We start from the raw sequence: 24653 nt of genomic DNA on the forward strand, positions 1-24653 counted from the left end.
TATTGAAATATTGGATTGCCATTAGAGCTGCTCCCTCAAGCTGAGCTTCTCTATTCTATTGACCACTTGTAAACTGGACAACTGTGTTCTTCTCCTTCTTCACTCATCTACACCCCGTCTCTTCTCCTTTGATGAAGTGGCGCTGTAAATCTTCCTCCTGATCGCCTCTAAACAGCTCATCTGTCTCCCTTATTGGTCGCTTCCATCTCTCTCCTCTCCGCTCCTGCTTGGCTCGGAAGCCTGTTTCACTTATTTCTGAGATCACTGACTCAAAGCTTCTATTTTTTTTTCTCTTTTTTGTTCGGAAGGGTTACAATAAAGTTGATTCAAATTTCAATACCAAATTATTATTTAACCCCGTAGTACACAGGGGGTCAAATTTGATGGCTGTGTGTATTTTTTTAATTTAACGGATGGACGGTTAGTTGTAAATAGGTAGATATACTCTGTTGACCCTGGCGGGAAATTGCTTAAATACATTTGGGTACGTTTGTTCATATTTAAGTCATAGCTTGTCATCATCTGTTGGACTTGACAAATTCATCTCCACCTTTTTATGCCTCCCTTACCTTTATCGTTGTACTCCAAGACTAATTTAAATAATATTTTTTTTAATGTTTTTGCTTTGCACATGTGAGCTCTCTGTACATGCCTGTATTTAAAGTGGTGTCCCACAGGGCTCTAGATTTGGACCCATTTTGTTTTCTTTGTAAATTCTCCAGAGACGGCGCCCAGTTTTATCTACATCTTAGGAGTGAAAATTTACATGTCTGTACACAACTTATGAAAACAGATATGCTGTATTTTATCCTAAAATTTGACTTTTAAATATGTTTGACTTTTTTTGGGTGTTTTAAGCTTTTTCAAACTGAGGTAATTTGCTTATTTGTTGTTGTTTTATTTTTTCAAAAAGTCATAAAAAAATTATTCTGATTCATTGAGCAACTTTTCACCTCTTGTAAACTATTGCAAGAACTGACTACAGTAATCCTAGTGATGTTGCAAACTAATCTATGCTATAAACTTTGTGGCTATAACAGTATGATCCAGATGCAAAAAATATACATTTTTTATATTCAAAATGGTTTTAAGTTTCCTGCGATGGTTGTACCATGCCATTTATCAACAATGGCTGGGATGGGGTCCAGTAACCCAGACGTAATGCATCAGAATGGATGGTTTTCAGTAAAATTATTGTATCTAGTCTTTTTTGTACTCTCCATTTGTTTTAGCTCAAATTTACCTTAAAAATATATATATAGTTTATCCTTTATTTTCAATACCAATTCTTTAAAAATAATAAGAATAATAATTATGAACTGGTATTACTGTATTTTTTAAAGAAACTGAAAAAGCTTCCACTGTAACCTCACAGTTCTTTTCATCTATCAGACTACAAAAACTGAAACAAAAAAAGTGGAAAGACCCATGTTTCAAGAAAAAGTCGGGTTTATGTCTCACCAAAAAAAAAAACTTATAACAATCTCTAACTGTAAAATAATCATAGTTTAATCAAATCTGACTTCGTGACTAGAGGGTTTTTTTTCTTAAAATAAGGATTCTAGATCATTTTCTTAACATTGGCAGATCTATTGCTTATTTAAAGATTTTTTAAATGCATTTTTACTTGTTTCTAGAATGCATGATTTTGCAGTTGACACTCGGACCTTCATGCTTCTTCTTTCCAGAGCAAATCCACATTCACATCCACCTCTCAGTGGGGCAGCGGTGGGGTGGTCGACTCCCGATCGGAGGATTGCGGTTTTGCCTTGCTTGCCCATATGTCGAAGTGTCCTTGGGCAAGTCACTGAACCTCACATTGGTGGAAGGTTGACCTCCTCTCAGCCTCAGATCTGTTTACACAGTGTTTTCTTTTAAAAACAGCTAAAAACACATCTTTTTAAAATGACTTTTTCTTAATTCTGTGTTTTATTTGTGTTTTATTCTGTGTTTTACTGTGAAGCACTTTGTGATTTTTATCTTGAAAGGTGCTATGTAAAAATATTATTATTGTTAAATATGGAGACAAATGTAAAAACTAGATAGATTTAGGATCTGTATCTTGATGACAAAATTGTATTTCCTCACCAAGCCACCTTCAATGTAGAAATTTGTGGGCGACAACGAGGTTTAGTTTACTTAAAAAATGAACAACCTAATTACACTATTTTTGTAAATAATTGTTTTCTATCTGAGTGACTTGGTTGGTGTTTTTTTTTTCTTAAATGTCCTCTATTAAAAAAAAATGGAGGGGGGAACTAAAAAGGGTGGGTTCATGTTTCTGGCAAGTTCCGCCATTCGCATTTCCGGTGCCGCCAAGAGGCTGCCCCTATGGACCAACCGTTTCCATAGCGACGAGCACACAGAGCGGCAGGTTTGAGCGAGAGGACTTAATTTAACCTAATAAAAACGAGTGTTTGCGTTTAAAGTGACTTCGTATTTGGTCAAAAGTTTTTTTTTATTATTATGGTTGAGTGACCTGTAAAAAGTGGTGCGCTTTATATTTTTACTGGGAGTAAAAGAAAGAAAGTAAGAAATAAGAACCCCGGTCAGGGTAAGTTCGAGAAAATGTGACGCACTTAATATTAGCTAATTAAAACTTCATCATTCATTAAAAATAAAAGATGATTGAATGTCATATTACCCGTTAGATACCGTCTTTGTCGCGGACTAATAACAAAATGGACGAAGAAGACATTAAAACAGTCCGGCAGGTAAAAACCTGTATAATTTTAGCTAACTTTTTGTCATTCCTACCTGCGCACGCGCTCACTGTCTTGTCCCCGTTTCCTCCCCAATGGTGACAGTTGTTGATAAACTGCGTCTGCATGTCGGATCTAACGGAGGATCAGTGGGTGGAGGAGAAGGTTCTGGTTCTGGACAGGTTTGCTGTGGACCCCTCCATCCCTGCTGTGGTGATCTATATGGACAGTTCATCCGAACTGCAGGTGGACTACAACCCGCCGTCACTGGTATGGAGTTTTAATGATCTCATTGTTACTACTTTATTTCACTTATAGCGTCTACATTTGCTCATTCACTTAGTGGTTATTATTAATTTTCACTTAAAAAAAATAAAAACCAATTAGCTAATTAAATGTCCTAAAATATGTAAGAACTTTTAAAAAATGAATCATATTTTTATTTCGACCCACATGTAAGTGCTTTCACAATAAAACAATCTATTTCAAAATAAAAGCACTTACAGTTAATCTTTTGAGTCTAAATAAAATTGCTTACATAAAAAAAATTACAAAAGAGACCTAAAAACTAATAAACATTCTGAGGGAAAAACTGCATGTTAAAAAAGAAAAGAAAGTGAAAATTCAAAGAATAAACTAATCAAAAACATTGGAAAAAAGGGTAAATAATACGATTGAGTTTTATTTAAAAAAAAACAACTTCAAACTGAGAATGAAAATATTTTAAATTATAAGCAACTGTTTTACTTATTTACAAAAATGCAATGATTAACTTATTTTATCACTTGTTACTTAATTTAATTAACATAAACATGAAAACTTTAAATACATTTTATAAATGTATTTGGATTTTCTTTATGAATTAACCTTTGACCCAGTTTTACTGTTCAGTGCTTTCAGTATAAATTTCAAAATAAAACCATACACATCTTAGTAGTCTAAAACAAATCATTTAAATCAAGTAAAATCCAATAAAAAGCAAAAAATTTGAAACTTTTATAAGAGAACAATAAACTAGTGAGTTGAAGGATACACTGCATCTTAAACTAGTAAATAGTTAAAACGATGTTTTTATAAAAATAAAAATATTAAACTATTAAAAACTTCATTACAAGTCAGTAAAAGTGATTTTCATAAATTTAATGACACAAAAAATTAAATCATGTAGTTGATTTTATATAATAAAATGATTATTCTTTAGAATGAACATAACTTTATTTAAAAGCAATTATCATTGGAAATATCACAAAAAAGCAACAAGTAGTTCATTTTGTTATTGGTTCATTCATTTAATGAACACAAGAACAAAAAATGTTATTGTTTTTTAAATTTAATCAGAATTCCTTTACAAAGCGATTCACTTTTAAGTACTTTCACAATAAAATAATCCATTTCAGAATAAAACCACACACATTTAATCTTATTAGTCTAAGAAACTCTATGCATCAAGTAAAACTGAATATAAAACAATTAGGATAAAAATTGATTTAAGTTAAAACTTTAGAGCTTTTTCTTGAGATCTCTGCTGTAGATGAAGCTCTCAGATCCTCAGGGAGATTTGGATCCATTCATACACACTGTCTTTTTAATGTATTTTATTTGATTTTATGATAAGCGCTTTGAGCTTCTTGTGAATGAAAGGCGCTATATAAATGAATAAAGTTTGATTTTTTCCCCCCTAAACACTGCATCCAAATATTCTTTCCCACAGGAGTTAAAGGAGGTTTGCTATTTTATCCGCACGCCAGGAGCCATAATCACTGAAGACACTTTCAACTCCGCCGTCCAGTGTTGTAAAAGGAGGAGCAACCTGGTCCAGGGGCTGCTGAACGACTTGTGTTTGCACGGCCACTCGCTTCACCTCAGCGCCTTCAGAGACCAGGCCATCCAGGACAGCTACATGAAGAGCGTGCACGAGGTCACTGCAGCCGTCACAGGTGAGAGCTCATTCCACAACCACACAGCCTTTGATAAGACTCCTCCCTTAAAATACCTGTGTTCCTCATTGCTTTTGTTTTCATTTAATACAGTCATCGATATTGTCAAACATGTTGAATTTTACACAATATTTTGAGTTTACGCAAAAGCAGTTTTTAAAATAATATTTTATTTACACTTATTTACATCTAGAGATATTCATTATAGATTTGATTGACGTGTATTTATAGAAGTCTGTTGACTGCCATCTAGATCTCTAGCACACGACTTTCCCACAGAGTCAACAAGGAGGGTTAGGTTTAGTAATAAATAATGATTTAATAGCATAAATAACAAATTAGAAGGTGCTTGTTTTTTGTCTCAAACTTTTAACAAACATCAGAGAACAGTATTTGTAAAGAGGGATACAACAAGATCTGCAGCGCTAAAGAGCGATCTTATGGTGTCTAAAAACACGATCACTTTGGTGAAAGTGACTGTTCAAAGTATTCTTGATCATGTGACAGAGCACAGGTCTGAGGGGTTAACAAAGTGGATTTGTTTTGATTGTGTCAGTGGTCCATTGCAATTCACTTTGTATTTAGTATTTTGTAGTCACTTGGTTTTGGTTGTTCTCAGTGTTTCATTTGTTAACTTCCTGAATCATTAAGGGCACTTCCTGTTCCAGGAAGTCTTGTGGACACACCTGCTGTCTTTTGACAGGCCTGTTATAAATTCCAAAGGTTTTCTTATTCTTTTTTTTTTTGTTTGTTTAGAAATTGTTATTAAATTGGAGGCAATTTTCATGTATTTATGTTAAATTTGTTGCAAATAAAATGGATGAGGATGTTTTTGTTTCTTATGAAACGTATTATATTTTGATTAGTAATTAGTTTAGTTTGGTGAAGGGGTGGAGCTAACGATCTACAAAAGAGGACCTCTTTTCAAATGGACGCCTGCTTTTTGTTGTATGACTTTCACATCATGCTATTTTACACTGCTCACAATATGTTCAGAATTTTTCTTTTATTCTCACTTTTGACATTTGCAAATTAGAAATAAATAAAAAAAATGTACAAGACTGATAAATATAAGAATAAATCCACACTTTCAAAATAATGTTCTCAGCTCTCTCCAATTTCCTCCTGCAGTCCAATAAACATCGTTCATAAGTTAATTGGTTAATTGCATATAATTTTGTAGCCCTGCACCAGTCCAGTGAGCTATTTTGAGTAGTAGCAAGGATAGGCTCCAGCAACCCTGAAAAGGATGGAGGATGGATGGATTTTCAAAATAGTAACAGATGATATCACCTCATCCAGATGACTTTCATAAGAGGTCAGGGGAGACGGTTCTCTACATCCCAGTGGAAGGCCTGGCGTGTTCTCCAAAGGAGGCGGACGGGAAGAAAAAGCTCGTGCAGAGAATGGAGAGTAAGTTTGTTTTCTGCTTGATTGTTGATTTTTTTTGAAAGTTGAATCCAAATGTATATTTGTGATTTCTTAAAAGTTTTTTTTTTCTTCAATACTAGTCCATCTAATGACTCATCTCACCCTTATTTTCTCCATTTTCTTTGCTCTCGTGTCTGTCTCTTCTTCTCGGCTGCAGTGGTCATGACGCGCTGGATCGATCAGATCCGGGAGGCCCTGAACGACCAGGACACGGCGGAGAGGAGGGACGAGTGCGGTCCGCTTCAGGAGATCGCCTTCTGGAAGAGCCGCTCCTCCAAGCTGGCCCGCATCCACCTGCAGCTGCAGGAGCCGGGAGTCCACCACATCCAGGACATCCTGCTGCGGGCCAAGTCCAAAAGAAAGGACAAGTTCAGCCTGCTGGCCCGAGAGTTAGAGGTGAGGGTAAAACACGGGGAAATGTGGGAGGAAGAGCACCAAAACCGACACAGTGTGTGGAGTCAGAAGCATCTGTAAAGTGAAATAGAGAAAAATCTTGTTTCTTAATCACTTTTGCTGTTACAGCGCAGACCGTCATGATCCAGCAGCTTTCTAAAACCAAACCTTTCTGCAGACTTCTCAAAGAAAGACAAATATCTAGACGCACACCAGTTAAGTTTTTCTAAATCCAAAACTTTATGAACAATATTTTTTTTTCGATCAGGAAAAGTCATTAAAAAGATGAAGTCAGTTTAGGTTCACGGCATTCTTTCATGCTGTGTTCAAAAACCTTTTGCCGGATGTTAAAAAATTCAGTTTCAAGTACATCTAACAGTAAAAACACGTGTCTGAACAGGCTTTTCTGAGCTTTTCTGAGCTTCAGTTTGTAAAATATTGATACTCAGTTCACCATAAAAGCTTAAGATTGTGATGTATGTCAGAAAAGCGTTCTTTATCTTCCTCCAAATGTTTCTTTTTCTGTGAGAGTTCATTTGTTCTCTGCAAACTTCCATAAAACTTTATTAACCTTCATGTCTGCATCGGCCCTCCAGGAACACTCCAAACAAGCGGACTCCAACCTGACCTTCCTGTCCGTGCTGAAGAAGCCCTGCGAGGAACTCTCCCGGCTCAACCCCGGCGAGGTCGCCCCGACGCTGGAGCGCATCATTTCCCTCGTTTGCATCATCTGGTGGAACTCCCCGTACTATCACGCAGAGCAAATCGCCGGGCTCTTCAGTCAGGTACCCGGAACTCCACCATGTTCTTAGCTTTAGTCTCTACTGCCTTCACGGGGAGTCTGAGGGGGAAAATGGACAAATAAAAAAGTGGTGTTTCAGGTGTTTTTTAATATGCTCCTGTAGTATTTCACCGATGATGGAGGACATACATGAAGAAAATTAATCTCCAAATAAAATTTTTGATTATTTCTTTATTCAAATTGTTGTAAGTCAAGAGGAGACAAAAGAAAATCGAAAAGATTCTATTTGTAATGTAGAAAATACGCCGGGCGGGCTGCTAGCTCCCTGCTCTGAGCTCTCGGGAAAGGGGGGCGGGGTTGCTATACACCAACAGTAAATGTCTGATGAACAGAAACTATGTTCCAACAGGTTTCTGTCTAAAAATGACATAACCATGATTTAAATAAAACAATTGTTCACAAGAGGATCAGAGTGGGACTTTAAACATGAATGTGAACGTTTGGGTTAAGTAGATGAGATTCAGGTGTGTCGTACGTATTTTTCACTTTTTTTATGCATTCGGGACTATTTACGCGATTAACAGAAGCTAGCTGGGACGTGGAGAAAAGCGTTTTTAATAGCAGCTTTGCACCAATATGCAACATTTTATGTGCATGTTGATGCAAAGCCATTTTGTCCGGTGTCAGAATCACCTGATTTATGTTGATTGCATAAAGTCCTCCGTGTATGGCCCTCCCACCCACAAACCTTTAAGGAGCTCTTGACTTTCCAGAAGAAACTGAAATGTTGTTGTCCTGCGATGTTTCAGGTGAGCAACGACATCATTCGGCTGTGCAGCCGCAGCATCTCACTGGAAAGGATTTTCCGAGGTTTCGTGCTGTCGAGCAAGAAGGACCTCAGCGACTGCATCCAGTGCTGCCAGATCTGGAAGCAGAGCTACGAGGACGCCAAGACGCTCCACCAAAAGTAGGTCAACTGAGAATCCGGGAAGACAAAGTCATTAGTGTTTTGTTTTTCTGAAATCACAATTTCACCTGCAGAGCTGATGTAAAAGACGATTGTTACGATTGTGTCGCGGTAACAGCTTCTGTTTTTCCGTCCTGTCAGGTATTCAGACAGAGAGTGGATCCTGGACGAGCCGGTCTTCATAAACTTGGTTGATATTTTCATTAGGAGGCTCAGAGATCTGCTGGAGGTGAAACCCCTTCACTCAGATCCACTCAGTCATGTTTATGTGTCAGAAAAACCTCCTTATCTCGCTGAGCTTCCAGAATCTAAACCAAAAAGAAAGGTTTTCAGGAGCTCTCTGGGTTTGTTTCCCTCAGGTTTGTGATTGTCAGCACAAGTTTGGACGCTGGGAGGACGGTCAGCAGAGAGAGCTGCCGTGTTTTCGAGGTCTGAGCGGACTGGAGTTCACCAAAACTCTGCTGCAAATCGAGAGCAGCTTCCACGGCAGCCTGAAGGGCCTGGAGAGTGTGGGCAAAGACATCCTGAACATCAAAACCTTCACGTGGAGCAAAGCATTCAGCAGGTCCACGCGCTGCTTTAATACTTCAGAACTTTCTGAAATGATCAGCTCAACTCCAAAACAGCTTAAAAAAATCTTAATAAATACCTAAATAGTACAGAATGACAATTTAAAAAACTTTAAAACTATAACTTTTTAACATAATTATGAATAATAAAAAGGCAGGAATATTATTCTAGATTAAATCAACTTAAACCTTAAATAACTTTCAATATTTTACTCTCCATAAAAATATATTTTGTCAAAAATTATACAAGTCACAACAGCTCTGCTGCACATGCACTAAACCCTCATCTGATCCTAGTGTCTAGTTCAGGTTCTGGAGAAGAGAAGATGGTATCTTCACATTGACTGCAGTCAAATGAGCCGCCGTTCACATTTCTGTGGTCAAATCAGCATCACTGGATTTTTGGTGTGAGTTTCATCCAATACTTACGGTAGCAGGACTGAGAACGCTGGAAAATCTCCACCAGACTCCACGGAGCTTCTTGATGTGACCACGGAAATGTGAACGGCGGCTCATTTGACCGCAGTTGGAAAGGATTGTAAATCAATGAAAGAGCATTTTGATGTTAGCTTTGATTATTTTATCAAGAACTCTGAGAAACCAATGATTGAATGTATTGATCACAGTCAATAAACATTGGAGAATTAGCTAGAAGAGTCTTTGGTGAACTGGAAGGAGAAAGAGTCAGGATTTTGGAGGAAGTTCGGTCCATTTTTAATAAATAAATAGTCATTGGGGACTTAAAGGTTTGAGAGGAACACCAGAACATCTGTTAGGTGAACCAGACCTCAGTGCTCTCTCCTTCTCGCTGACCTCTTCCTCCACATCTTTTGTTTGTGCTCTTCTTTTCTTACAGATTCGTCACCTTTATGAGGGAACTGGAGATGAAGATGCGGAACCTGATGAGCTCAGTGTTTGAGACTGTGACAACCGTTCAGGATGGAGTCCGAGTCCTGGACAGTTTTAGGCCTTTCTTAGTCTATGAGGTGACAACAGCTTCAATGACACACTCAACAAACATCTGTCACCTTAGGTTTACCGTCAATATAACCATTCTGTTCCAGGCGTTCAACAACTTCTTGCAGGAGAAAGCAGAACAAGTTTACAGCCTGTTTAGAGAACAGCTTCGACTGGTGAACAAAGAGCTGAGCCAGAGGAAGCTGTCCTGTCCCGATCACATGTCGAGGACAATAGGGCAGGTGGTTTGGGCGAAGAACCACAGACGGCTCTTAGATGAACACTATAAGGTGAGCTCTTCCATTCTTAAGGCCTTTTTTACTAACATCCTTAAATCATCTTAGAGTGGATTATTATTATATTATTATACAGATGGTTATCATTGTTGTTTAATCTGAGCTTCTTTGTGTTCTGCTACGGAACAGTAGAAATGAATGTTTGGCTTCAAGATCAGGAAGTTTTGCTGTCAGTTACTTTTTTACCCTTAAAGCGGTGAGCTGCAGACACAGCTGCACCGGGAACCATTCAGCAATTTAACTTTAGAGTCCCATTCTGATCTTGATCCATTTCCAAAGCCTTGTGGTCTTTTATTTATAATTCTGTCATTTTTACTTAAAAACCAAAAACGTTGTTTCTAGAACATAGTTTCTGCTGAGCGACAGGAGTTCATCAGTAATTTCCCTCTGAGTTGTGAGTGGGACTGATGGCGCAGAGTAAGCTGCCACTGATATCCCATCATCCCTTTGTTTACACTCTGTAAAGAAAACATCCTAACCGTAATGGTTGTAGTTCCGACACACATCTGTTTTTTTGGTGGATCTTCTGTCTCCCAGGTGCTTCAGAAGGCCTCCTTTCTGCACGACTCAGAGAGCCTCAAGCAGGTGGTGTCCTCCTACAGCCAGACCGTCCTGGGTTTGGACGAGGTGGTGAGGAAGAGCTTCATCGAGTGGAGCCAGAAGGTGAACGCGCAGTACGCCAAAATGCTGGGGCAGCCGCTGCTCGTCTACCGGAGGGGAGATCCGGCTCAGCTGCAGACAAACTTTGAAGAGTAAGTCGGCGCACAAAGACGAGACCCTTTTGTGTGTTTAGATTCGCTGTATTAGTAATTCTGTAAATGAAAACAGAAAAATCTTGGATTTTTCTAAATGTTGCTCACATTAATTGCCATAAGACGTGATTGATTTTACAGCTTTCTTAGTACATATTTGTATTGTGGAAACTTCAGGATTTCATAGCCTTTAGTGAATTCTGCAGATGATCTCAAATGATCCAGTTTTTAACCAACTACAGAAAATAATTTAAACATTACTGAAAAAAAGGTTTTAATTTTAAATCTGCACAAGCTGGATGTTTTCAAACTCACCGTACTTTATTTTAAGTTATATTTATTTATATTTATTCTGGTTTTAATGATTGTCATACTCTTATTAATTGAATATTCTGTTTTGTTATGACTGATTTACTTTTTATTTAACTGTTAATTAATTTGTGAAAAGTTCTTGTTTTATGAATGAATGATCCAATCTGATCATCTTTCAATCTAATTAAACAGCGTTCCCAGTGGTCTTTTAATTATGATTATGTTGTTTTTTGCCAAAATGTTTAAAAAAATTATGTTTTTTTTTTAGGACATTGTTTTTTTTAGTAAACTTTTAGACTAGGACACTTTTTTATTTATAAATTTATTACTTCACTTTTGTGAAAATATTTTTTTTCTCATACTATTATAATATATTCTCCTAAAATTACATGTAATTCTTTCAAATTTGCAACTTTTTTCTCATAATATGATGACTTATTTTTGTAAAATTAAAATTTTAATAATGTTTTTTCTCATAATGTTACCACTTATACTCTTAAATCTACACGTTTTTTTGTAATTTTACTACAACTTTATTCTAGCAAAATTACAATATTTTTCCTCACAATATTAGAACTTATTCTCATAAATTCACAATTTCTTCCTCATAATATAACAAACTATTCTCTTAAATTTTATGATTTTTTTTCTTATTATATTACAACTTTTTTATCGTAAAATTAAAGTATTTTTCCTCATAGAATTAGAACGTCATACTTGTAAAACAACTTGTTCTCCTATACTCACTTTTTTTTCTCATAATATTATTACTTCTTTTTTATAAAATTAGGTTTTTTTTAATTATATTACATCTTATTCTTTTTAAAAAAAACTATTTGTTTTCCTTATAATATTACAACTTTTTTTTCATAAGTTTACGACTTTATTCTCAACAGGTTTTTCTCTTTTTGGTGGCCCTAATAGTCCATTGTATGATTTGACCCCTTGATGCCTTTCTTTATTAATATATTTTCAGATATTTTCAGGGTAAATTCTTGTTTTTAATGAGTAAATGATGCACTAACAGAAGTGCACGTTTCAGTGTCTGGTGACAATGACAAACATTGAATCTAAATTTCTGATTCTTCTGCCGTATTCGTCTCTCCTTCACGCTGTGTGTTTCCTTACGCAGAAGTCTGTTGACTCTGTTCTCTGAGATCCAGTTCTGGGAGCAGCAGAGGAAGGAGATCCCTCAGTCTCTGGAGGGGATTTACCAGAGAAGGGAAGACATCCGGGTCCTGAGGGAGAGCGTCCTACACCTCACGAGGGAGTACAACAGGTGGGACTCAAACACACCGTCCTAGACATCAATCCTACACTCAACTCACACTTTGTTTATTCTGTTTGTGTTTTCAGGAGAGCAGAGATGCTGTCGGCTCATGAGCTGGGTCTGTTTGAGCAGCAAATGCAACAGCTGGAGAAGAGCATTGAACCCGGTCTTACCAAGTATCTGTGGCTGAGTGGAGGGGCGTCCACCCTCTTCGTCCAAGAGTGTCTCTCACATGTGGAGAAGGTTGTAACAGGCAGATTTTATCCAGATAAAGTCAAAACACTCTTGGTTATTCCCGCACTTCCAATCTCCAGATCCAGGTGATGGTCAGCAGTTACTCCCAATCCAAACTCTCCATCTCCAGCCTCTGTGAGGAGATCAGCCAAACACTGCTGCTCACTTTAGACAGCAAGACTTTGTACGGGTGAGTCCAGACTGTCCAGAAAACACTAAAGCAGCAAAGTATGGATGATCTTTTAAATCTCTCCACATTCTAGGAGCGGGCAGTTTGAGGAGGAGCAGAAGCTCCATCGGCAGCTGTGCCTCCAAAAGCTCAGATCAGCACACAAGAACATCGTTGACCTCATGGCCAACATCTACAGCAACTTTGCCAACGATGGTGCCAAGGTAACCAGACGAAGGAACAGTTTTAACATGATTAGACAGCGATCCTGATGTGAAGTCTTTTAGATCAAGCTTTAGTCACATGAGCTGTGATCCGTAAGTGTATCGTAAGGTATTTGTAAGAACAATGATAGTATGGGTGATACTCGTTGGATGGCAAAGTATACTCTGATTGTCATTTGTTTTGTTTCTAACAGTTATCCTAATGTGTACCACTAATGTGTTCCTTGCACAGTCTGAAGGATTTGTAGGGGTTTAAATTAAATAGAAGAATCTGTACGAGAGGCCAACGTCTCACCTACTGCACCTTTACATGTAGTATTAGTCTTTACTGTGACCTGTCACCCGCAGCATACCCGTAGAAAAACATTTTAGCTCTACAGGCTCCACAGCAGTCTACAACCGTGATATTTCATAGTGGTCACCTGCATGAGTGCCCCTATAGGTTTGCCCATTTTTCACCTGCAGACAGCCAGTAAGGGCAATTATGACCACGCTTTATTTTGGTAAAAGAGGGGGTTTGGTTGTTTATTCTGCCATTTACGTTCATGCTTTTATTTTGAAGGTTCAGGAGCACTGGATGGCCTTCACAGAGAAGGTGGACCAAATGGTGGAGAGAGCTCTAACCATTGCTGTCACAGACTCCATGAAGAAGCTCTCCGCTGTCGTCAACGGCAACAGCCACACTGTTTTCAGAGTGCTGGTGGAACTGTCCCAGCCGTCGCCTCCAAACAAGCCAAAGGTAGCACGCATTTTACTCTGCTGAAGACTTCAACCTCTCTGGTTTCATGATAAAATATGATTTAGACATTTTAAACGTTTGGCGTAAAACCATCTACTTTTATTGAGGGATCTGATTGGTTTATCGGTTTATAACTTGCAAAATGATTTGAGCACAATTCAAAGTTATTGTTTTAAAGAGAAACTATCTTCTGAAAAGTTAAGGCTTTTTGTTGACAGAAACGTTAACAGTTGGTTGAGCTGCAAATCCATGCAGAACTTTATCCATCTTTGTTTTCTGTCATTTGTAAAAATAAGTAAATAATATGAAGCAAAGGAGGGATGAAAAAAAGTAGATGTTTGTTCAAAAATTTTTTGGTTTCTTTTGGTTATTTTTCAACCAATTTGAGTCAAACTTTCACAGGAAGTTCCTCTAAAAGCTGAAGCCTTGAATGTTTCCTTTGTGTGTTGTTTCCCACAGATGCAGTTCTCTCCAACCCTGAGCAAACTCGCGGAGATCGTAAAGATCCTGCCTCAGCTCGCCCACATGGTCTCAGAATTTAAGAGGCTCCCAGAACTTCTGTGCGGCAGACGCTCGGAGATGAATCCCATACACGTCAATTTAGGTCATCCAGTCTGGAATTTAAATAAATGTAGATTGTGTTTATTTTTTCACCTGATTGTTTGTTTTTTTTGGTGTTTATTAGAGCAAGATGTGAACATTAAAAAGATTCAGGCTCAGGTCACTGCAGGGATGGTAGCCAACGCCCAGCAGCTGCAGGCCTCTCTGAAGAGCTGGGAGAAGTACAGGCCCATCTGGCTGCCCGACAAAGACATGATGATCCAGGCGTACAACAAACCCGACCAGAAAGCTTCTGATTTTGACACCAGCATTCAGAGGTACGCGGTTACTGCAGCAGCTCCAAAAGCACCAAAAGCACTTTGACTCTGAACACTCGTCATCTGTTTTGGTCCAATCGCAGATACTTGGAGTACGCCGAGAACGCAGAACACGAGGAGACGCTGCTCAAGATGCAGTTTGTGATGCTGGACTTCTCCCCGCTGAAGCTGTCCATCATGCAGCACTGCCACATGTGGCAGACCAAGTTCACGCAGCTGCTGGGCGGGCTGGCCAGCTCTAACCTCACAGGGCTTTACGCCTACATGGACGACAACGTTAAGAGGTGCAGACTCCAGGAGGAGGAGCTTATTTAACCAACTCATTTAGTTCTTTTAGAATTGAGATAAAAATCCTTCATTTCTGCTGAAAAAAAATCTTTGTAAGTTTTTAATAGTTTGCATCGTCCAGGGCTATTCAGGGTTTTAAGACAAAAAAGGCAAATATTTAACAGTTTCCTCTGACTGTGACGTCTTTTCCTTCTATGTTCAGATTGGGACAACCGCCTCAGACGCTGGAGGAGCTTGAAGAACACTCAAAGCTGCTGGAGACTCTCCAGAGGAACTCCGCTAAGACAGAAGCTCAGATTAAGCTCATCCAGGAGGAGTTTGCCGTCCTCCAGAAATACGACGAGGCCGTGGAGAACCCTCTCAGTGACGCGGTCATTAATGCATTAACCTTCGTCTTTTGGTGCTTTTACTTTGAAGGCTTTTGTTGCAGCTTTTCATCCCTTCCTCCTTTTTTTTCAGTTAAAAAAAATCAAAAGAGGAAACAAAGCCAGATGCTAGAAACATTTAACATATGATAGCTTTATAAAACTAGTATTTTTGGCTGAACGATTTCAAACTTTGTAAACTTTGTAAAAAGCTGGATTATTTTGTCAACAAATTATGAGATGTGATCTGAATGTGTGGAAATTATAGATTTCGGAATGAGCTGTAGATTTAAGAGTTGTTTCCGTAGAAACGGCTTAAATGTGATCAAACCAGGCGACATTTCTAAATAAGGACTATGAACTTGTTTTCAGATAATGCTTGATATTTAGTTGTGTACTTCATAAATTTTGAAGTTTTTTTTTTACTTTTTTCCTGAGCCCTACAACAGACTGGTGTCCTGCTTGGAGTCTACTCCACCTTCATCCAACAGTAGTATGATAGGCTCCAGCAACCTCGTGATTCCAAAATGGAGGACATATATCAACAAAATTAACCTTAACATTGTTTTTCTGGGTATTTCTTTATTCAAATCATTGTGAGTCAGGAGTAGATGGAAAAACAATTGGCAGGAGAGCTAGTGGAAAAGCTAGCGAGAGTACTAGCGACAGAGCTAGAGGAAGAGCTAGCGGAAGAGCTAGCAAGAGACCTACTGAACCAACTATTGAGATAGCTAGTGGAAGAGCTAGCGATAGTGCTAGCAGAAGAGTTAGCAAGAAAACTAGAGGAAGAGCTAGCGTGGGAGCTAGTGGGGGAACTAGCAAGAGTTAGTGGAAGAGCTGGCAGGAGAGCTAGCAAAAGAGCTAGCAAGGGAGCTAGTGGAAGAGCTACCGAGAGTGATAGAAGAAGAGTTAGTGAGAGAGCTAGTGGGAGCGTGTGTAAACAGAGAGCTCTCAGTAATGTTTACGGAAGGGGGGCTAGCTTGCTTTATGCCAACGGTCCCACATACTACTCAGAGATAATTTACTAATGAGATACTCCAGCTCTTCAGAAAACGCCACAAGTTTTTTAATTTTTTAAAAATTTTGGCTAAAAACAGTATAATCAGTATAAAAAGACATCTGGGAACGCTTTGAAATTGATCAAAAGATAACCAGAGTGGATTTTTAAATAATCCATCTATTTTCCAAACTTTTTTTGAACCCATGGGGTTGCTGGAGCCTATCCCATCTACTGTTGGAAGCCATGGTCACCCTGAACAAGATGCTGCCAGTCCATCAAAGGACAACTTTTAATATATTTGATCTCATATTTTTTGACTTTCAAGCTTAGAAAGCACCAAAACTCCCTGAAGTCCGGAGTTGTTCTGCTTGAAAGTTCATTGTCGACATTAACGGCTCCGCCTCTCTCATGAGGAGGTCTCATTATTGGTATCCGTCCCTCTGCAGGTCCAGAACATGTATGAAAGCCTGGCTGAGAAGTGGCTTTGGTTCCAGCAGGTTCTGATTGACGCTGAAGGCTTTCTGGAGGAGCACAGGAAATCGTTTGCAAACAGCCTGGTCCTCTCCTCGGAGAAGCTGCAGAAGAAGATCCAGGCGGCTGTGCAGGACTTCCACCACAAAGGTTCCACTCTCCTCTCCTGCTTCAATGCTCATTTGTCTTTTTTTTTTTTTACTTCTGCATCTCCACCCATTTTTGCATGTTTAGGTCCATTTTCCAGCACCCTGAGTTCAGCTTCTGCTCTGGAAGAAATCGCAAAACATCGCAAGAACATAGAAGCTCTAAAGCAGAAGGAGACGAGCATCATTAACAAGATGGCCTTCTTCCAAATCGAAGACGAACCCTCCAAAAGTATCCAGCTGTTGGAAAAGGTGTGAAGCAGGAATCCATGTCGACCTCTCTTCTGCTAGAAGATCTTGTGATTGAAGAGCGCTTTGAAGTTTTCCTTTAGTTCTGAAGTCTTCTTCTGCCTCCATGTGTGTCGATCAGACTTTAGATAAACTGCAGCAGGTCTGGGAGATCACAGAGGAGTGGAACCAAAACTGGAACCAGTGGAAGCTGGGCCAGCTGGCCTCGCTGCAGAAGGAGAGCATGGAGAACGCCGCGCAGGACATGCTCAAGAAGCTGCACGTGCTCCAGAGAGAGCTGAAGGTCAGCCGTGTCACCAAAAACCCATCATGTGACCCGTACGCATGAGCACTCAGCAGTGAGGACTCTGTCTCTGCAGGACGAGGAGTGGGAGATCGTCGATGACTCCAAGAAGAGGATCGAGCGCTTCAAACAGATCCTCCCCGTCCTCGCTCATCTGAGGAACCCCGCCATGAGGGACAGGTACTCATCCAGCTGCTACTTTGAAAGACCTCTAACAAAATAATGATGAAAAACATAAAGTAGCTGAACTGGAGTTCTCAGAAACAGAATCAAACTGATAGAAACAAATAACACATGAAAAAAAAATCTAATAAAACTCATTCAATTTCTGAAACATAAAAACTGCCTATTCCACAAATGTTTTTCACAGTAATACTGTTCTAGAACACGAGTTACATTCTATAAATAGCTTGCAAGAGTTGCAATGTAGTTTATTTTTTTTACAATTTCTATCGATCTTTCAAGGCTGTAAAAGTCGTCCCTACACACTCAAAATCTTCTGGAATTGCATTGATCACCTTGATGGTTAAAAAGTTATGGTATGATACAAAATTGTGTGTTTTAACGTCACCGGTTAAGCTCCTGAAGAGACCAAAAGACGAGGCGAACGTGAGAAAGAAGTTGTGGAATCAGAAAACATGGATGCAGATCTTTAAGTGATGATCTGAGGCTGAAAGAACGAGTGTGAATTAGCCACAAAATTTGCAGCTGAAGCTAATTTCTTTAGTGGAATAAATGTGATTCATGCAATTGGAATAAATCGTTCTTTTTCTTTTGCACTTGAAATAAACGTGATTTTGGCAATTGGAATAAATGCGATTTTTGCAACTGGAAATAATGTGATTTTTGCAGTAGAGGAGAGGTTCCTGGTGCTGATGCTGCAGCACCACACCCCCATCGCTGGATGTTTTTTCTAAACTCTGCTCAGTGTCGTTCGTTTTAACCCCATTCAGCTGAATATCTGGATGTAGGGGTCACAGATGAGGAGGCTGGAGCTAAATTTCTCATCACCACCAACTGCTTTTGTCCCCTAAGTGTTCAACACCTTCAGGGCTCTTCATTTTGTCTGACACTATAACAGAGTTTCCCATCAGTCTTTGCAGCAGTTTTCTCCCCCACACAGGAGTTCAAAGACCGACAGTCTAGATTTGTGGCTAAAAGCACAAAGGATCCACTTGAGCAAAGAATTGACGTTAATTAGCTGATCTCATGAAGCTTGTGTGCTTAATGACAGAATAAAGGAAACTCAGAGAGGAAGACGAGCTCTGGATTAGCAGGGATTGTGATGAAGATGACAACTCATAAAAAGGCTGAGAAGCCTTCCTGGTCACGTTCATCAATCTCTGAACATAAGGAGAGAAAAAAGTGTTTCTCCTCTGTCTTTTTTCTCCATCTGCAGCTCCTGCAAAACACCTGTCACCACAAATGTTTCCTAAACTTTCACACAAACTAACTTTCACAGCAACAGAACATGTTTGTAAAAGTTTTTCTGCAGTTTTCAGAGTCGACCTTTCAGGCTCTGCCCCACCTCGTTTCAGGCACTGGAAGCAGATCGCAGAGGAGCTGCAATGTCCTCTGGACCCGACCAGCGCCGACTTCACCCTGGAGAAGATCGTCTCTCAAAGCTTTCACACTTTTGCCGACAAAATTAGCGACATCTCAGGAGCTGCCAGCAAGGAGCTCTTCATCGAGCAGGTCCTGAAGAATTTTTCTCAGCAGTCACAGGCCGCATGATTCCAGAGTCCCCTTCCTTCCTCCTGCCATTCCTCCTCTTTATCATCGTGGCCAAGTTTCTCTATACTACTTTAACTTCTACAGACACCTTAATTATCAGATCAGAGACGGCTTTAGATTCATCCCATTGACTGTACATGAGAACTGGACAGAGTGAGAGTCACATCACCCATAGAAAATGACTTAATTTTGGCTCCAACAAAATTAAGTCAATTCAGTTGCCATTTTTTCACGATAGGCCGACATGTCTGAGCCAGACGTCATCATTAAGCAGTGACTGGTCTGAGTTGGTCTGAATCGAGGTTTCTATAGTAACCACTCTCACCAATCAGGAGTAAGCTCGGTGGAAGTCAACCCCCCTACCACTTGAAAGCGAGCTACAGAAAACCTGTCAATCAAACGTTTTGATCGTTGGACCTGCGGGCAAGCCGGCTCCGCCTGTTTTTATTGAGGCTTCTCATTGGTCATTTTATAACTTGAATAACTTTCAAGAACTTATCTTAGCAAGAATGTGTTAAAAAAAGTATCAGAGCAATCTGACAAATATAGTGACTGAGTAATAGCTGTTTATTTCTCAGTAAAGGTTTATGGGATTTTGGCTTCCTGTAGCTAGCAGGTACTTCCTGTTTGGAATACCAGGGGAACCACAGACAGTATATAGAGAGAACTGGACTATAGACCACAATGCATTGCAATTGAACAAATTTTAATGTAAAACAAAAGTATTGAAACTATTTTTAATTAAGGTTTTGACATCAGAAGGCAGTGAATTCATAAATAGTCTTTGTTACATCTTAATAATTATTCGGTTTTTACTTTGAGAAATCAGTGACGTCATATTTTGAGTTTAAAAATAAGTAGTGAGCACTGGATAGTCCCACCAATGATGCCTCCTCTGAGCAGCCGTCTTTAACGGGACAAAGTCATGACAAGAATTAAGAACTTCTGTTTAAGTTTAACAGTTTCCTTTTCGTGGTTTTAAATTCAAAAGAAAAAAGAAAACTTGAGAACAAAACAAAATTCTTCTCTTTCTGTCTTTTGTTCATCTCATTTGGGAAGAAAAAGAGACAGAAGAGATCCTAAGGTAAAGGGAAAAGGTGATCTGTACGGTGGCCTTGAAGGGCAAATCGCATCAACAAATCTGTCAATGCAGAAACACATCACAGTTAAAAAAGCAAAACAAACAACAGAAATCGAAAACAAAATTCCAGAAAAACAAATTTAAAAAAAAAATGTTAAACAAAAATCTAAATGAGATGTTAAAAACAAAGTAACAAACCAGAAAATGCAGGTATTATGGGACATGAATGATTTGAAAGTGACTTTTCTTCTTAGTCTTTCAGAATAAAAAAAAAAAAAAGTTTGCGTTTGACATTTCAGGCTCTGGAGAACTTCACAAAGACGTGGGAGAAAATCTTTCTGGACATAATTCCTTACAAAGACGAAGGACACCTCCACCTCAGGTTAGACATCTCTCCATAACATTTACATTAATAAAAGCATTTTAATTGTCTCTCACGTCGTCTCCTCTCATTCGGTTCCTTCATCTTCAGAGCCACGGAGGAGATCTTCCAGACACTGGACGACAACCAGGTGACTCTGTCGACCATGAAGGCGTCGCGGTTCGTCAGGGCCTTCCAGCAGCAGGTGGATCAGTGGGAAAGGCAGCTGTTCCTCGTGCAGGAGGTCCTGGAGATGATCCTGGCCGTGCAGAGGAACTGGATGTATTTGGAGGTGAGCGTAGCTCCGACTGGACGTTGTGGGTTTGCAGATTCGCTGTTTGACGTTTCGTGTGAATGTGCCAGAATATTTTACAAGGAAAGGACATCAAGAATCAGCTTCCTCAGGAGTGCAAAGACTTCCAGGCCCTGAGTGATTCCTGGAAAGGATTAATGACGCATCTGCATCAGAACAACAACGCTTTAACAGGAACGCAACACCCTGGTCAGAAGTTTGTTTTTTCTAATTAGTCTCTTAAGTATTTTAACACAAACAGCTCTAAATGGTTGACTCCTCCCCCTTTCAGGGTTGCTGGAGAAGCTGTCAGACATGAGTGCAAAGATGGAGGAAATCCTCAAAGCGCTGGACATGTACCTGGAAACCAAGAGGCAGATCTTCCCCCGGTTCTACTTCCTGTCCAACGACGAAATCCTGGAGATCCTGGGACAGTCGCAGAACGTCGACGCCTTGCAGCCTCACCTGAAGAAATGCTTCGACAACATCAGGCGGCTGGAGCTGGACAAGGCAGGAGCTTTCACTCGTTTAAAGAAAACATTCTCTTCTGCTTCTTTTCATCTCTGATTTCTCAGATGTTCTTCCTCTGTCAGAAACTCTGTTAAAAAAATGATTTTTGTTGTGTTTTGTCAACAGAGCAGTGGAACTAAAGCTAAAGCCATGGTCTCTGCTGACGGGGAGTCTGTGGCTTTCACACAGCCGGTTCTGCTGGACAAACCCGTGGAGGTACAGCAGAGTCCACTCTGACATGGAGAACCTGATCTGATAGATGCTCATGGCGACTGATTGATTTAGTTGTGATTATTATGGTCTGCCTGCAGTTGATTTGAATTGGTTTGCCTCTCACCTGAAGGCCTTATAATGTTGCTATTGGTTCATTAACCTCTAAAATGAAACAAAAAATCTAGTGGTGTTCCCCAGGGTTTAGTCCTGGACCCCACTGTCTTCATATTATAAATGATTCTTTTGGGGAAATGAACCGAGTTAACTAATTTAGCCACATTTTTATGCAGATGATATTCATCTTTGTTGCTCCTTCTCTGAAAAAGATGACAAGAATTTGTCTAATTTACTAAATTGTTCAACTTGCATTAAATTGTGGTTACTTCGTAACAATTTATACTTGAATGGACAGAAACGCTCATTTTTGCATCTGAAAATAAAACCCATAGACTCTCTGAGCTCCTCTGTTCAGTCGATTCTCAGAAATCGTGGTGATGTTGTTTGACAAATCTTCATCTCTACCCAAAAATAGTTTCTATCACCTGAGAAAAGTACCAAAAATAAAAAAACATTTGATCTAACCTGATTTGGAGACGATTATTCACACTTTTATTTCCTTCCATTTAGATGACTGTAATTCACTTTTTATTTGTTTTAACAAAAGCTATTTAAAACGTCTGGAATTTGTCCAATACTCTTTTAACAGGAGCCAATAAATGAGCTCATATAACTCCTCTACGTTTGGTCCTGGTAGGGCAAAAAATAAATCTCATCTTTTTTCCTCACCTAATCAATGTCCGATTTTAATCCAATTTTTTTCAGTTCCTTCATGTTTTTTATCAAAATTACCAACGACGGGATATTTTTAGCAAAAACTATTTGATTTCAACATCTCTTTTGATAGGCAGCCTCTAAACAAAGTGCCATTTAACACTTCTCTGACTCGACAGATTCAGTTTCAGGTGTTAAAACAAATTTATTGTACTCCCACTTTTTGTAGCAACAGCCCTCAGACAGATTTTGAAGCGTGTGGCTTGTTGCTTTAAGTTACAAAACTGAAACTTTCCCTGTTTTGGGAACAAGCTACTCTTTGCTATTTGTGTGAAGCACGAAACAGACGAACTGACCTTACTCCGGAAAAATAAAAGCCCCAAAATAAATCTTCATAAACAGCAAATTCAAAATAATTAATAAAAAGTCAATTCATCGCCCAGTCAAAATAAGAAATCATTTTAATATGTTACTTGTGTTTTTTAGAACCTTGCACAAAAAACATTTGTGCATATGGTTGACCTTTTGACCCCTACTCTTAGTATCGTCCAAACCAAAACGTTCTTAAGTTTACTATAAAACCAGAGGAGATTGGTCCTTCTAAGTTGCCGTACCTTTGACATTACGACACGTCGACTCCGTTTAGTGTTTGAAAATACAGATTAAAAAATACATTTCATTCAGAAAAGCTTTTTTTGTTGATTTTTATCTGTTTTTACTGCGACTACATTTTTTAGCTTGTCCTATATAATTGGAATGATTGTTCTAACTTCCTGTTTGATTTTATTCTCCTTTTTACTATTTTAAAGAACTTTGTCATTTTAATTTAAAAAAATGCCATAACCAAATAACAAAAGAAAAAAAAGCAACTTATACTCCAAATACATCTCTTACTTGCTGAGGAGAAGATGTTTCTGCTGTTTTCAGGTGTGGCTGTGTGACGTTGAACGAGCCATGAAAGCTTCAGTGAAGAACTCTCTGAACGGATGCCTCACAGACCTGAAGAAAGTGACGGGTTCTAGAGAGAAGTGGGTCAGAGACTGGCCGGGACAGGTCCGTCATCTGCACAGATGAAGCAGTTTAGAGTCTGATTCTGTTCTTCTATCAGAAGCTGTAGTTTGTGTTTAATGGTTGAGGATTCAAGAATGTCCTCTATTCTAGATGGTGATCACAGCCAGTCAGATCCAGTGGACCTCTGACGTCACTAAAGCTCTCATCGCCTGCAAGGAGAGTGGAGACAACAACGCCCTGAGGTCAATGAAGAAGAAGCAGGTTCTTCGTGAAAACATTTTCTATAAAACTCCTTTAAATTTGGTTGAGCTTCTTCTCAAAGCTCCTCCCTCCCTCAGCTCTCCCTTCTCAAGTGTTACCTGGAGATGATTCGTAAGACTTTGCCCAAAGTCCTGCGTCTGAAGGTGGTGGCGCTCGTCACCGTGGAGGTCCACGCCCGGGACGTCATCGACCAGCTGGGCAGGGCGGGCTGCGATGACGTCAACGCCTTCGAGTGGCTCTCCCAGCTGCGACTGTACAGGAGGAAAGAGAAGGTGGGAGGACCACGAGGAGACGCCGTCACAGCATCTGTGGTTTACATACGTGTGCACAGATTCTATCATCAGTCATCCAACACTTAAAAGTGACTAAAAAGTTATGAAGTAAATATTTACCATCATCATTCTAAAATGTAGTGCTTGATCAAACAGAATGTAATAAAAACAAAAACACATGAATGAATTTTAATTTGAAGGACAGCCAGTACAAGTTACCAAAAAAAAATCAAAAACTGCAAAAAATGTCATTAGGGATCAGAAATGATGCCAGAGAAGATAAAGAGGGAATTTCTAAAGTGAGCAGGTCTTTGTGGATTTATTAGAGCGTAAAAATCCTTTGTTGCAGCATCACTTTTGATCTTTGTTTCCTGAGCATCAAACTCCTTTTTTAAGTCCTTTAAAAATAAGAAGATGAAAGGTTCTGTTTTTGGGTGTTTTATAGTAATGAGAGAGCCTAAAATAATTTACCTCCATTGTTTTTAGACATTACTTATGTTACATTATATAGTGTTTTTTACATTTCACTTCGGTGTCTTGTGGCTTCTCACCAAAAGAGTCCTAATTGTTTGATTTAACCAATAAAAACTTTGGAAAAAGGATGTCTTTTTAAAATTATATAATTGCTCCTTGGTATAAAAATAAACATGTTTACACTTTTCCATGCAGTACACACATGACCCACTGAATTACATCTATTAAATAGAATGATTGTTTCATTAAATGCTTGAAAGGGAAAATGTTAATTTATATAATTCCTCTGTTGGACTATA

At 39.1% G+C, this 24653-nt stretch overlaps 1 protein-coding gene across 1 annotated transcript in view; it reads left to right on the forward strand.

The window, feature by feature from the left end:
- The first annotated feature begins 1940 nt into the window (after positions 1 to 1940).
- dnah2 (dynein, axonemal, heavy chain 2) overlaps positions 1941 to 24653 on the forward strand; it is a 52824-nt gene continuing 30111 nt past the window's right edge. The window contains exons 1-35 of the mRNA XM_024287548.2: positions 1941 to 2554; positions 2652 to 2714; positions 2808 to 2972; positions 4414 to 4639; positions 5942 to 6052; positions 6228 to 6466; positions 7060 to 7248; positions 8015 to 8172; positions 8314 to 8401; positions 8532 to 8737; positions 9598 to 9727; positions 9806 to 9988; positions 10532 to 10746; positions 12191 to 12337; positions 12415 to 12571; positions 12643 to 12752; positions 12826 to 12955; positions 13518 to 13694; positions 14154 to 14298; positions 14380 to 14572; positions 14656 to 14856; positions 15063 to 15231; positions 16672 to 16846; positions 16931 to 17094; positions 17213 to 17374; positions 17451 to 17554; positions 18913 to 19069; positions 20489 to 20571; positions 20662 to 20842; positions 20914 to 21052; positions 21135 to 21352; positions 21479 to 21568; positions 23264 to 23389; positions 23498 to 23608; positions 23686 to 23880. Of these exons, the coding sequence (XP_024143316.1) occupies positions 2682 to 2714; positions 2808 to 2972; positions 4414 to 4639; positions 5942 to 6052; positions 6228 to 6466; positions 7060 to 7248; positions 8015 to 8172; positions 8314 to 8401; positions 8532 to 8737; positions 9598 to 9727; positions 9806 to 9988; positions 10532 to 10746; positions 12191 to 12337; positions 12415 to 12571; positions 12643 to 12752; positions 12826 to 12955; positions 13518 to 13694; positions 14154 to 14298; positions 14380 to 14572; positions 14656 to 14856; positions 15063 to 15231; positions 16672 to 16846; positions 16931 to 17094; positions 17213 to 17374; positions 17451 to 17554; positions 18913 to 19069; positions 20489 to 20571; positions 20662 to 20842; positions 20914 to 21052; positions 21135 to 21352; positions 21479 to 21568; positions 23264 to 23389; positions 23498 to 23608; positions 23686 to 23880 (5277 nt within the window). The 5' untranslated portion in view covers positions 1941 to 2554; positions 2652 to 2681. The remainder of the gene's footprint in view (positions 2555 to 2651; positions 2715 to 2807; positions 2973 to 4413; positions 4640 to 5941; positions 6053 to 6227; positions 6467 to 7059; positions 7249 to 8014; positions 8173 to 8313; positions 8402 to 8531; positions 8738 to 9597; positions 9728 to 9805; positions 9989 to 10531; positions 10747 to 12190; positions 12338 to 12414; positions 12572 to 12642; positions 12753 to 12825; positions 12956 to 13517; positions 13695 to 14153; positions 14299 to 14379; positions 14573 to 14655; positions 14857 to 15062; positions 15232 to 16671; positions 16847 to 16930; positions 17095 to 17212; positions 17375 to 17450; positions 17555 to 18912; positions 19070 to 20488; positions 20572 to 20661; positions 20843 to 20913; positions 21053 to 21134; positions 21353 to 21478; positions 21569 to 23263; positions 23390 to 23497; positions 23609 to 23685; positions 23881 to 24653) is intronic.

Source organism: Oryzias melastigma, linkage group LG18 (assembly GCF_002922805.2).
Source record: "Oryzias melastigma strain HK-1 linkage group LG18, ASM292280v2, whole genome shotgun sequence".
NCBI lineage: Eukaryota > Metazoa > Chordata > Actinopteri > Beloniformes > Adrianichthyidae > Oryzias > Oryzias melastigma.